We start from the raw sequence: 14,765 nt of genomic DNA, 5'->3' as shown, positions 1-14,765 counted from the left end.
CGCAGCGCGTAAAATACCTAAACTCGCTCAACGCCGAAATGTAATAGCGCTCTTAAATTTCACCCTGTATAAGTCTGCCAAGGCTTTTCCTGCCGAAACACCTTGGCAGACGAAATTATGTGAGCAAGGTAACCATCGGTTACCCTACACTAACCCATCTGATACCACCATGAAACCAATTCCAGTCGGTAGGTATGAACCCTCATTTCAGGAATATATAAGTCTATCAGGGCTTTTCCTGCCGAAACACCTAGGCAGACGAGATTATGTTAACAAGGTGTACATCAGTTACCCTACATCAACCCGTCTGATACCACCATGAAACCAATTCCAGTCGGTAGGTATGAACCCCCATTTCAGGAACATATAAGTCTGCCAAGGCTTTTCCTGCCGAAACACCTTGGCAGACGAGATTATAAGCAAGATGACCATCGATTACCGTACACTAACCCATCTGATACCACCATGAAACCAATTCCAGTCGGTAGGTATGAACCCTCATTTCAAGAATATATAAGTCTGCCAAGGCCTTTCCTGCCGAAACACCTTGGCAGACGAGATTATGTTAGCAAGATGTACATCAGTTACATGAAACCAATTCCAGACAGTAGGTATGAACCCGCATTTCAGGAATATATAAGTCTGCCAAGGCCTTGGCAGACTTGACTTGGCAGACTGGACTTGTCAAACAAGGTATCAGATGGGTAAGACCTACCGACTGGAATTGGTTTCATGGTGGTATCAGAAGGGTTAGTGTACGGTAACCGATGGTCATCTTGCTTATAATCTCGTCTGCCAAGGTGTTTCGGCAGGAAAAGCCTTGGCAGACTTATATATTCCTAAAATGGGGGTTCATACCTACCGACTGGAATTGGTTTCATGGTGGTATCAGATGGGTTAGTGTAGGGTAACCGATGGTTACCTTGCTCACATAATCTCGTCTGCCAAGGTGTTTCGGCAGGAAAAGCCTTGGCAGACTTATATATTCCTGACATGAGGGTTCATACCTACCGACTGGAATTGGTTTCATGGTGGTATCAGATGGGTTAAATTAGGGGTCCTGGTGGCCACCTTTGAGAGCGTCTGCCAAGCACTTCCGGCAAAAAAAATACTGGCAGACTTCGCTTTTCTGTGTCTACATGTAAATTTCTAACTGCTGCCATAACTATTATTTCGGTATCAGATGGGTTAAATCAGCCCCCTTTTTTCGCACCGGAAGTGGCCTTCTTTTTCGTACTTTCGGCAAATTCCGCCGTGGCAGACTATCGAATTCGGTCTTAGCATCACGTTTATAGGAAACCATTGTGCATTTCATCGTGGTATCAAGTCGGTTAGAAAATTTGCGGCCGGCTCTTCTACTAATTGTCTTCGAGATATTTGAAATCAAAGTTGAACAATTTTATGCTAAAAAACTGGTTTTCTGGCCATAACTTTTGTGTTAATTAATTTAAAATTAAAACCCTGGACACGTTTTTCGAGACGTCAAAGCTGAACCCAAATATGTAAATTTCGTACATGTAAGATCCTTCACTGCAAACTAGATACGAAAAAAGTGTTTTTTTAGACAATGTTTAAAAAATTCATAAAAAAATAAGTATTCATTTCTTTCAAAATCTGGTGGACAAAACCGGAGATAAAAGATTGAAAAACCGATAACCGTTTGTCTAATAATTCTATCTGTAGTGCAAAAAAAGGAGATACGATTAAAAACTTGTCAAAAATCGATGAAAACCTCGGGTAGCCCCTTAATTCAAGAATTACAGTCGACGAGTAGAAATAATATATTTTGTTTTTTAGTCATGTAAGGTAAGCTTATGATAGGTATGATATTTCCGCCAAAAAAGAACTTTACTTTTTTTTGTATTCTTAGAAATTTTCTATGGTTTTCTAATTTTATTAAAATGTTACCTACTATTTGTAACTTAAATTTTTCCTAAACATTATGTGACACTTAATTAGTCCAGCTTTCGCACATAGAGTAAGACCAAGCTAAGTTGGTAGCGATATTTCCCTTCCCTACCAGGAGCGATCAACGTAGCACTTTTCTTCCCTGCTAGGAGGCATAAAGTGCCACTTTTCTGTTTTAGGATATTTATTTTATATGAAAACTAAGTTGATTTCCTCATAGGTGATATGAAAAGCATGTGTCACATGGTAGAAAAATTATTTCCACCTTGGGCGTTAACACTTGAATCCTTCGCTTCGTTCAGGATTCAATGTCTCGCCATAAATATGTCATTTTGCTCCCTTGTGACACAATCTACTATTTTCACTCTATGTCGTGGAATTACCCTTTACCATTCTCTAATAGCTTCACAAAAATATACATGTGTCATCATAATGTGCAGTCTGCTGCAGTTGACCCCCATGTATAAGTTTGTTATTAATTGTTATCATTAAGGAGTGATATGAATATGAGTAACCAAATTTTTTTGGCTTTCTATCGTGGTACAGAGAGCAGAGTACCCATATAAACATATAAATAAAATAAAAATACCTTGCTATCAAAGTCATTGTCCCTGTAACATGCTTGGCACAGAGGACAATAATTGCCCTTTTGTCGTAATTTAAAACAGGGTCCGCAGAATGGAAGACTCCCGACGAACTTGCTCACGCGGCCGCTGTCGCAGCTCTTGCATTTCAAGCATGTACTGCAAATCTGCAAAAGACGACGCAGTATATAAAAAAGCTGCTTTTTATTTCCTGCGCGACCGTAGCACGGTCGCATTTTTATCACCTGTCACCATGCCTGTCACGTTCTAACAAGTATGTAAGTGCATAGTGACAGGCGTAGCTATAAAAATGGAACCATGCTGCCACCTGAAGTATTTAAGTCACATGGTTGTAAGTTGAAAACAGACATAAATATACATAAACTACCCAAGACCATGTCGGGACTTGATCTATTAGGGTTCTGTAGTTTGACCTCCTTCATAATAGGTGGATTTAAAAGGGGGATTTTGTAGATACCATATTCTTTCACGATTGATTTCTAATTCAAATGACTATTTTTGCATGGGTGGGCCTTAGGAGGTAGTTCTACATTCGTACCTGTGGCCAGTCGCTCCTGTGTTGCGGCGGCGCCGCGGGCAGGCAGGCGGCGTGGTAGTGGCGCGCGCAGCTGCGACAGCGCAGGCGCGCGGCGGGGCGCGCGCAGGCTGCGCACGACACGCAGCGCGCGCACGTCCAACCGCCGCGCGCGCTGTCCTCCGCGCACCACGTGTGGTACCACTCGCAGCATGAGCTGCACACCAACATCTGAAATTACAAGTATTTTTAACGCTAAACGATTCGTGGGGTAAACACCGACCGAAATACGCGTCGGAGCGAACTACGTACTAGTAAATGGTCAACGTTATGCGAATATTTGCGTCTAGCGAAGGAAAATTCGTGTAAAAATAGTTAAATCACAGTAGCTCATGTTAAACTCATGTCAACGTAAAGGATGTATAAAAACACGCACATAATTTGAATTTAAGATGTAGGTATTATTTAGATACAATTTTTGAATGAAAATATCAGGTGCAACATTTTTATTTTGACGGTTTTCGACATCCAATGCGGTACCTAATAAAATTGTAATCACATGCAGCCAATTAAACAAAAAATATTTCCGGGTTTAAATGGAATGGGATTAGAACCCATTCGAAAAAATGCAAATAATACAACTATAAAATAAACACGCCAAAAAGAAAATACTATACACATACACTATTAAAAATAGTACATTATTGTCGAGGCTCGGAAGTAGCTACTTGCAGGCTGAGGATTCGTTTTAAACGGACGACCTTGGGAGTCCGTTTAATTGAATCCGAAGCCAGCAAGTAGCCTTCCAGCCGAGTCATATATAGTGCTTTTCTCAAAAATGGTGCAAGAAATATAAATATCATAGAAATATTTTACAAAAGCAACTTTCTTACGTATATATTTTCACAGAAAAAAGTAGAAACAATTGAAAAAATTAGCTTTGCCGCCTTTTTATTTTTTTAATAAAAAAATAGAAGTGTATTTTTCTGCCGAAAATACGCCAACCTATTTGAGACAGCTAAATAGTCGCGGTACTAATCATCTGTTTGGCTGTTTAATGGGCCTGTGCCTTCATTTGATATGGCCATTTCAACTTTTAAAAAGTTTGGAACTCGACAAATAATGGAATTTGTATGCAACATTGCAGTCCCAAAATCGAGACTGCAATGTTTTTAACTTTTTAATTTTTTGACTGACCATAAACTACGCGCTTCGCAACCTATTTTTTAAACGGCAAAGTCGACTTTGCCGTCCATTTTTGAGAAAACATCATTTTTACCTTCTCTTTCCCTGCACTACCACACAAGAAACATAACCTCGCGACGGTAAATGGAGCGGTTCCGATGACACCAAATCCAGAGCTACAAACTTCATCTGGATCATAGCTTTCCCAAAAGTCGACGCAGATCAGTTCTGGCCGATTTTGACTGAACTTTTGAGATCGTCCACGCATCTGTAAATATATATATATATATTGTTTATGATATGTTTAGACTGGACTTTGAAGAGTGAATATGTATTTGAGCGTGTCACATATTCTTGCGGCCTTCGAAGAGTAACATATTATTGGAGGTGACTGTACCTACTTATGTTTACAAGTAAAAAATTACGCATAATTGAAAGTATAAATCATGGTGATAAGTGCCCCTTGCCTTATTAAAGCCCTGTCCAGACGGGGAATATGTATTTTAGTTTTAAAACTTACATTTGTTATGTTTGTTAGAGGTTTCATGACAGTCTTCTTCGGTACAAGATCCATGACAGTCTCATCTTCACTAGACTCTTGTTTGGATGGAACTTTAATAGATAGTTCTGTATCCTGAATCTTTCTTTTCTTTGGCTCCTGCATTTCAATATCAGCCTCTTTTGCAGGAGTCACTTCACACAGTTGTGCAGGAGTCTTATTCTCGGTATCCATTTCAATATCACAGCTAGGAAGTTTAGGAGCAAGAACATCTTTTTCAATAACAGGTAACAAACTGTTGTCTTCTTCAGATGAAATCAATTTTTCTTGCTTTTCTTTTTCTTCTTGGGTAGGGAATGTAGCAATAGGTTGTCCTAAAACAATTGATGCACTTCGGCATACATGCTTGACTCTTGGCCCCTTAAGTTCAACCTTCTGGCGTTTAGGGTCTTCAGACTGTTTAGAATCACCTTTATCACCTTTATCTTTCTTCCGCACTTTAACCCTTGTTATACGACGCTTTCTATTCTCACTGAAATCTTCGCCGTCTTCTTCAGCTGAACCTTGATCTTTGTTGGTCTTATCCTGTAATTAGAAATAAAAATATGTTATTGGTGACCATTTAAAAAAAATGCCTATAGGGAAAGCACATACAACTTCCTTCTTAAAAGATTACAATCTGTAAAGGCCAAAACAATTTAATATTTATATTAACTAACTTAAAGATTTCCATGACATACCTCAACTTTTTCTATTAGTTTTTCATTGCTCTCCTCAGACTTTTTATTAATTTTCAAAAGCATAAAGCTTTTGCCTTCATGCTCAGTGTTATTTGGTGGTGCATTTGTCAGTGCTGGCGTAGATGTAGATGAGCTTGTCCAAGTGTTGCCAGCACCTAGCCTCAATGGATTAACCTGAACTATAGGTCCGGAGAGCTTGACGCTGGCCCTCATCGAAGGAGGCAGCATCGCCGTGAGCCCTGCCCTTACGCTCGGCGGCACTTGAAATGCTCTTAGACACATTTTCAGCCAACAAGCCGGGCACCGCGATCTGTTTTCAGAACGTACTAGCTTCCATTGTTGCGATCTCACTATTGGAGGCACAATGCAATTGCCTGGAATCGTAATTTAGTAAAGATGAATGATAAACACAGTTACAATGACTCAGATTTTACTCAAACAAATAAATAATATTGGCAAACTATTGGAATACTAACCTTCTTCTCTCATACATTGCATGACAATGGTACCATTTTTGTGTGCTAATTTTTCTCTCTTCAGAAGCTTTGTTATAAACTTTCGGCAAGACTCACAGGAATATATCCCAAACTTGCGGGCTTGCTTTACGAATTTGTAGAATCGTACTGCACCACATACACCACACGTCACTGTGGTTGGAGGGTTAGGAGCTATAAAAAAGATAAAACTTATCATCAATCCTAAATCTACTGTGATAATGTAAATAAAACCTTATCCCAGTTGAAAGTAAGCGTTTTCATTTTTTTTTAGCTGGTTTTTATTGAGGCTTTGGACACAGTTTTCAGTTTATATATTAATAAGAACTTACATGTTGAAGTTGGTGCTGAAAACGGACCATCTAACCCAGTAGTTGCTTGAGCAGGGGTATTTAATTGTAATCTGGCTTCCCTTATTATTACTTTGCCACTCAACAGTTGACTAGCAGATGACTTCTCTCTTTCTGGGCTAGGTGGTGGTTTTTCTTCCTCATCCCCACTCCCCTCCAGGCTATCACTGTCCCAGCTTTCTTCAGATTCTGAACCACTAGTAGTGCTGGTAGAACTACTTGCATCTGATATGTCCATAAGTTTACGCATTGCATGCCCAGCTCTCTCCTCTTTACTTGGCTTACTTTGTTCCAAGGCTTTGCCTTTCTCTATTCCCTCTACATTAGAATTTTCATCTTGTGAATATTCTGTTTCTTTATTCTTATTAGAGAATAAATTAAGCTTGACATTGGGCTTTCTTGTATTACTGCTGAGACCCGAAAATGAGTTTGTTGTTTTGTCTTTGAATAAGTTGGATGGTGTTAGAAATTGTTTGTCTCTAGATTTTTCAGTGTCCTTTGTAATATCTGAAGCCTCATCTTCTAATGTATCATCATCTCTGTGTAAGTTGTTAAATAGAAGCCTCTTGAGCTTAGGCTTCTTAAGCACCTTTGCCGAGCCCACAGTACCAGTTGCAGTGGTTGGTTCTTCACCATCTATAAATCTCTTATTTGGTTTGATAACTCGAGATGAATGAGCACTTCTGACAGGCAGAACAAATTTTGATGAGCTTCCACTCTCTTTATCAACTGGAGATAGGTTACGAGGTGGTGGAGAAATACATCGGCTGTCACTGAACTGCGAGAACTTGTTCATGGGCTTTGACAAAGGATTCAGGTTTTTCCTTAAGTACCCTTCGTGATTATCAGATGACTTTGAACTCAAATCTGTCAATTTTGCTGGCTTAAGTATGCTGTTAAAAGTAGAGTATTCTGTTTGTTTCAATGATGATTTCTTTTTGATAATAGGCACTAGAGGTGCATGATGTTTCAGAGGAATCTTTTTTAAAGGCAAGAAAATATCTTCACAGCTCTCAACTGTACCAAATGTCACAGTTTTCTTCACTGGTTTTGGTTTTTCCCCTTTAACTGGCTCCATTTTGTTTTGTGAGCGAGTGCGAACAGGAGATTTTGAATCACTAGATGTAAGATCTGGGTTATTAATGTTGTTCACTGCAGAGATGTTCACAGAATTTTCATTAGACTCATTTCTTTCATTTTCTTTGCTATTTTCTTTCTTTTCTTCTTCCTAAAAATGATAAGAAAAATTTATTGTTAAGAAATCAATTTCTGTATGCGTACAGTATGCCATTTTAATATTACACATGATGTATCAAAATCAGAAAGTGCATTTCCTTCTAAGGGTCATACTCATTGTGTATACAACTGATAACTTACTGGATGCATTGTTTCAAGGCTACTACTAAATTTATTTTGCAACAAATATAAAGTTCTATGATTGTCCCTATACAAGATATTGAGCTTAGATGTAGTAATGTTTCATAAAATTTTTGTAACAATTTAAGTTTTTAAAGTCTGGCCAAGGTTCTTACCTATGCAGAATAATATCATATATTGGGTAAGGTCTGGTAAGGTTATAGAAAAGCATTTTATACAAACAAATTTATTTGAGTTATATACATTTTCTAAAACATGCATGGTTTGTAAGTAAAGTTCACTTTTTTAGCTGTAAGTTAGAAATTTAGAAGTCTTAAAAGCTTTATACAACGTGACCTTAGCCATTGGACAAACCCTGAAATCCCACGTAGGGTTACTTCTCAGAAATGCTCTAACGGTAATATTTTTTTAATTAGAACAAAAGATAAAAAAATAAATTATCAAACAAAAGTAATTTCCAATAATCGACAACAAAAAGAAACATACTGTATTAATCATTGGCAGTGCTTTTGACAATTTGTTTGAAAATGTGCGCAATGATGACATTTGTCTCAAGTCAGAATCTTAGTAATGTCATAAATAAAAAAGATAATCAAAACGGTCCAAGAAGGTTTCATACTATTTATTACCTCAGGAGCTACTAACACATACAGGTTGCTCCAAAGTAAAAAAAAAGTAATTTGTTAATTTCTTCGTAACCGCTACACCGATTGTTATGATACTTTGTATACTGGTTCTAAATACCCTAATGCATATGTACAATTCTGCTTTGTCCAATGGCTAGGGACACCCTGTATATCGGAAACCATTTGTGCGACCCACAGTTAACAGGATTGATTTGTGACAAATCAACTCTTGCATTGTTTTATCATCGAAGGAATGCATCCAAGTAGGTTGATGTCAGCCTAATATAGGTTATATAGGTGGTAATTTGCTATTTAACTTTCAAGATGGTTAATGGGAAAATCAGAAAAACATAATGAAAAAGAAAAAAACCCAAAATAAAACACAGTGTCCTACTGACAGTCTAGATCTCTTCCTGACTACCTTTGAAATTAGCCTAATAAGCAATAAACTAAGAAATTACAACAAGGAATCGGTAGTGCAAATATTTTACAAACAATTAAATGTCTGCAGTTTTGGTACAGGGCAAAACCACATCTGCAGTGGTTCATACTTACCAATATAATTTGCAACCATTCATTAGTCTTAAGTAGCTATACTATAGGAAGGCCTTTGCCCAGCAGTGGGACACTCTACTCACTCTAGGCTCATATAAATAAATAAATAAAAAGTATCTATACTAACTTTTAAGAAATAACAGCTTTTTTACTGTCTGTATTAACACTTGAATTCAATAAGTCAGCCACTAGTCTAATAAGTATATCTTAAGTTGGACCAAGCTAACTCTGTATGGCATTTGTAATGACAAAGTGTGACAATGTCATCATTAAGGTTAAATTTCTATGAAAATATGATGTTTATAATGACACCTCTTAAATTTGTTATCATTTTATTTAAAGCTAGCCTGCTAGATCAATCAATGTATAATTTTACTTCATGTATTAGCACAATAACATTTAAAACTTTTGTGTATTGAACACTTGTATAGACACAAATTCCTGTTTTGACATTTTGTTGGGACATCAGTTATCCGCGAGCACTGGTCAGTGAAACCTGCATCGAAACATCAGAAATAAAGGTAACAAAATAAATTTGCGATACACCTAGTTATAAATATCTATTAGCACTGTTGAATGAAATTAAAGGTAAATTAATTTTCTTTCACCTTTAATTTCACTCAATAGTGCTAATGATCCTGGTTAGAAATTTATAATATTCAAAATGGGGATCAGATGGGGATTACTCCACCGACAAGAGCAAAGCTCTTAAGTTATGATGATGATGATGATGATGGGGAATGGGGATGTATGGCAACCCTTTAGAGGACAGAAAAAGATATATTTCCCTTTACTTCTGATGAAGTAAAATCATCCTAATCATACAAAACAAACAGTACAAAGGAAAAAATATTAAAATGTCAACTACCTACTCACAATGACGAATGCCAGCTGAAGGTTTAACTTCTAGCAGCCAATCATACAAGAAAAATTGGCAATCAAATTTGAAATAGAATTAATTTTGGTTTGATTTAAAATTGAACAAAACAAAAGAAACTCTATCCCATTAACAATTATTAAAATGTTGCATAGACGGTGACTGACGCGAGAATGACACAAAGAGGTTACACGATCAGTTTTCTGTCATTCAAAACGGACTGACGAATATTATCAAAAAATTTAAATTTTCATCAGTCCAGACCATCAGTCCATCAGTCCGCGTGTTACACGATAATTCTCCCGTCATTCTGACCAGACTGATGGACTGAACTGACGCCAGAATTAGCGTGTAACGGATGTCTTATGGTTGCAAGGTTTTATTAAACTGTTATTTATTATTATTGATTGATTAGACTATATTATTTTCTAACCTAACTGATGTATATTTTATCTCACTCTTAAAATCTGTCTATCAATTTCTAGGTTTAAGTACTTAATATTTTCCACATCAATAATTGATAAGTTTTTGTTGTGTTAAATAATTATTTAAACCAATAACAAAAATACTTAATTTACTCATAATTGCTACAATAGATATGATCTCTGATTCAGTTTCTAATCTAAGACTTGTTATCTAAATAATTAAAGATACCTTGTTTGTTCTTAAGGCCTGCACAATAATTAAGAGTATAAAAATTTTGTTGACATGTAATGGAATAGGTACCTATTGAAATGTCAAAGTACGTTGTCGTATTTGACGCTTATTACCATCGCCCCATCGTTTATGCTAGTAGTTATTACGTAAACACTAATCATTTCCGCATATACTACACTTAAATTTATATAACGCATCCGTCAAAAAAACAATGTCAATCAGACTAAAGTAGCTTTTACCTCTTTATCCCCAGCGAAAACATTAGCGGTCCCGCCGCGAGCGAGCGGTTGGCTCTCCGGAGCATTTTCATGGTATACAGCACCCGATAATACACTAACACGTTTTCTGTTCTGGAATTTGAGCGGTTTGCCAGGGAATCTCGACCTTCCCATTTTGCTTAACACGTAAACGAAGGACACTCAATGCGCTCCCAGAGATTGCGAGGCAACTGGCGCGCATGCTCCGGTCCGCGCGCTCCGCAACGCCATTCCACTCATTTATGCAATGTGTACAACAAATTACGACGCAGTTCTCATCACATGCCCGCCCAAACATAAACACTAAATGCACCCTTCACATTATTTACTATAACGATCACTTTACACTCTTTTTGCAAAAGACGACATCATCCATCATTTTAATGGTCGTTAACGCCGTAAGTCGTAACGCTTCCATTCAACGCAGTGATGTTAGTAGTAAAACAAAAGAGAATGTCTCTTCGTGTTCTAACACAAAGCGTCAATATCACTAAATCCGTGTTTTCTTTCATTTAGATAGCACAAACACTATTAGTTATTGAAATCAATCGAAATCGTCCATAATTTGACAAAGATGGCTGTACACCGTGCGTTAACAATAGCAAGCACGAGTGATTAACGAGACGAGGCGCCCGCGAGGCCGCGGTGTGAACGACACCTGGCTCACGGAGGCCAGTTATGGATTTTGAACCAATCGCGACGTTAATTCGGACCGGTATGAAAACAAACATGTCGCTCGCTATTCACTGCTGTATAGACGCCTCACTCATTTCTGTATCAATAAAAACGTTATGATCTATATAATTATAATCTGCGCGACGGAGCAGGCATTCACGATTTTGATTCGCTCGATTGAATTACGATATGAGGCAGTCGGTTAAAGACATGTACAAAGTTGTGATATACATTTAGAAACTTTAATAGTATGATTTGTCGTGTAATAAAACTTGCATTTTGTCCACATGTGAGGCCAAGTAATCAAATGCAAATTTTGAATTGTTTTCTTATGTTTGCTGGTATACTTAATTGACTTTTAAATCATGATTTCGAATGATAAATACTTAATAACATTCATTTTGAAACGATTTGCTATGATTTTGTTTGATATTTTGATAATTTACAGTTAGTATTTTCTTTGTGGTCACAGAATAAATAATAGTACTAGGTATAGAAGACTCACTCTCTAACAAAACGCGTCTGTTACGATGAGGACAGATATGGCCGCTAGGTGGCGACAGCGCCACGCGCAGCTAATGGCTAGCCACCAAAATTGGTGTGGAACGGATGTACTTGTAGCTAACTGTAGTAAAGCGACGAAATAGCGGAGTGAGCCACGCCTGGCGTGGTGAAACATTTTGTTTCACTCGGTGGCAAAATTCGTTTCACTCTCGTGCCTTGAAACCCTCGCAACGCTCAAGATTCCATTTTTCGAACCACTCGCTACACTCGTGGTTCAATTTTTAGAATCTTTCGCTTGCACAGTCTATTTTTTTCTAGTACAGTTTCGAATTTAAATATTTATGTAAGGTATATCCAAATGTACCTACATAATAAAATTTTTGAATATATTTATTTTTCTCGCATTCAAAGTGAAAAACAGAGTGTATTAACTATTAACAAGTTACTAAGTTACCTACATTTTTATGGACTAGGTACTCCATGTGGTAGACAGTACCCATACGCACTCACGGCACCCTTTTTTAGTATAGTTACGTATATATAATAATATATAGGTAGGTACCCGCGGTAGGGTGCGTAGCTATTATAGTTGCCCATAGGTATATATACGGCTCGCACAGTGAACCCCAAAACTCTGCCGGTCGATCATGCGTAAAGGGCGGAGAAGGGATGGTAATAATGTTCGTCGTCGGTGCTTGAACCCTATTCACTCCTAGCAAACTAGATACACATATGTATCTAATCAAGAAACCTCTATAATATTAGGTACTTTTTATAGTTTAGATAGTTTATTTATTCTTTACTGACCTCTAGCGTGAGTTATGGGAACGAAAAGTTCCTTGCTGAAACGCTTCCTGAAATACATTGAGAGGGAACGGGCGGCATTTCCTTGGATCGAAGCGAAAGAAGCTTACAATCACTGTTTTGAAGAGTTTCACTTGTAAACCACAACTTTTTATAACAGATTACACTCACATCACTACTGTTGACACAATAACATTTTAAAAGTAACACTCTATGTAGAATCTTGTAGTAGGAGTAATATTTACATGAGTTTTATTGCACTGGTGTTCGTGTGTGAAACTGTAGTAGCGCGACTGGCGGAGTGGCGGCGCGCATGCCGCGAGGGACACGATGTAAATATAAAAATCTCCCCTTCTGGGGGCTCACCCGAATGAATCACTGTAATCCACCAAACTCTCCTGTGTTCGTCAGAGCTTTTTGTTTGAAGTTGGAGCGAGCCCGCGTTCGTATCGTGCACGAATCGTGGCGTCGGTCACCCTTATGATTCAAATTTGAGCGGTATCGAATTATGATGCAAACTTCCGTGTACCTCTTAACGAAATATTGATCGACGCGGTCCCCGTCGTCTGTGGACATTTTTCTTGAAGTGACTAACTAAGAACGAGGATAATCTCCGTATATCGATCGTTCACTATCCTTTTAATGCACAAATCTGAGACCCTCAATGTAGCAGGTAGATGTTTTTTGTACTGTTTGGGTCGATGGATGTGGATTATAAGTAAAAAAAACCCGGACGTGCGAGTCGGACTCGCCCACCGAGAGTTCCGTACAAATTTAACTTATTTTTTATTGATTTTTTCAAATACATACTACCTATAGGTACCTATATAGTTTTTAGATTTTCCCTGTACTTGTAGTGTAAATAGTGTAATACATAGTTCTAGGGCAACGGCAACGGGACTCCCCGTTGAGGAGGAAATCAAAATTTATAGGGTACCTACCTATTAGGTATCCTATAAATTTTGATTTCCTTGAGAGTGTCGAAATATACGTTTTTTTGCGATAATAACGGCCGATTATCTTTTTTTTACGTTACTAACTTAAAAGTTGGATTTTTACAGCTTTAATGGACTGTAGAGTAGACCTGAGTATATATATGGTTATAATTTCAACTCGATACCTCCACGCGTTCCCGAGATAAAGGGTCTTGACAGATAGACGGACAGACAACAAAGTGATCTTATAAGGGTTCCGCTTTTTAGGGTTCCGTACCCAAAGGGTAAAACGGGACCCTATTACTAAGACTTCGCTGTCCGTCCGTCCGTCCGTCCGTCCGTCCGTCCGTCCGTCCGTCCGTCCGTCTGTCACCAGGCTGTATCTCACGAACCGTGATAGCTAGACAGTTGAAATTTTCACAGATGATGTATTTCTGTTGCCGCTATAACAACAAATACTAAAAACAGAATAAAATAAAGATTTAAATGGGGCTCCCATACAACAAACGTGATTTTTGACCAAAGTTAAGCAACGTCGGGAGTGGTCAGTACTTGGATGGGTGACCGTTTTTTTTTTGCTTTTTTTTCGTTTTTTTTTTTGCATTATGGTACGGAACCCTTCGTGCGCGAGTCCGACTCGCACTTGCCCGGTTTTTTCCTATTGACGTACGGAACTCTAAAAAGGACCGTGACTACCTATAAGTACCTATAACTTTTATTAGATCCGCGTCATCGACGGTTTTTATTTAAATTGTTTGCAGTGAAATATCTATATATATATATATATATATATATATGTATATATATGTGTAGGTATAATTAATCATTGCTTGTCGCACATACATACAAGTCAGTAGATAACATTAGGTATATTCACAGAAGAAAGAATGAGCGCGCCGTAATATATATTACATTTCATGTAAATTTGGCGGCCAAAACTCGCACAGCACCGGGATACAGAGAATGTGACGAAATTCATTATTTTCATTGTTTAGAAAATATTAACCATAAGAAAACTTTAAAATGAGTCTGAAACTGAAATTCAAGAAAAATCTAACAGAATAACGTTTGAATCAATGGTTTAAAATTTAAATTATAGGCTTTTGTAGGCACGGTCGCTTCCGATTCCGACTTTCCGACTAGGCTAAGAAGAATCGATTAGAATAGGTAAATACATTACTATTAGGATTTGCGTCATTGAGT

General features: G+C 37.7%; 1 protein-coding gene across 1 annotated transcript in view; it reads right to left on the bottom strand.

Moving 5' to 3' along the window:
- Window positions 1-11,396, bottom strand: part of LOC134794678 (histone-lysine N-methyltransferase trithorax) — a 37,586-nt gene extending 26,190 nt beyond the window's left edge. Inside the window, exons 1-8 of the mRNA XM_063766451.1 lie at window positions 10,627-11,396; window positions 6,278-7,523; window positions 5,928-6,119; window positions 5,452-5,825; window positions 4,733-5,296; window positions 4,307-4,480; window positions 3,052-3,258; window positions 2,498-2,659 (exon numbers count right to left, since the gene is read on the bottom strand). Coding sequence (XP_063622521.1) covers window positions 2,498-2,659; window positions 3,052-3,258; window positions 4,307-4,480; window positions 4,733-5,296; window positions 5,452-5,825; window positions 5,928-6,119; window positions 6,278-7,523; window positions 10,627-10,779 — 3,072 coding nt within the window. The 5' untranslated portion in view covers window positions 10,780-11,396. The remainder of the gene's footprint in view (window positions 1-2,497; window positions 2,660-3,051; window positions 3,259-4,306; window positions 4,481-4,732; window positions 5,297-5,451; window positions 5,826-5,927; window positions 6,120-6,277; window positions 7,524-10,626) is intronic.
- Between the last annotated feature and the right edge of the window lie 3,369 nt (window positions 11,397-14,765).

The sequence above is a fragment of the Cydia splendana genome, chromosome 1 (assembly GCF_910591565.1).
Source record: "Cydia splendana chromosome 1, ilCydSple1.2, whole genome shotgun sequence".
NCBI classification, from domain to species: Eukaryota; Metazoa; Arthropoda; class Insecta; order Lepidoptera; family Tortricidae; genus Cydia; species Cydia splendana.
Note: the sequence above shows the minus strand (reverse complement) of the source record. Positions and strands in the feature narration are given on the sequence as shown.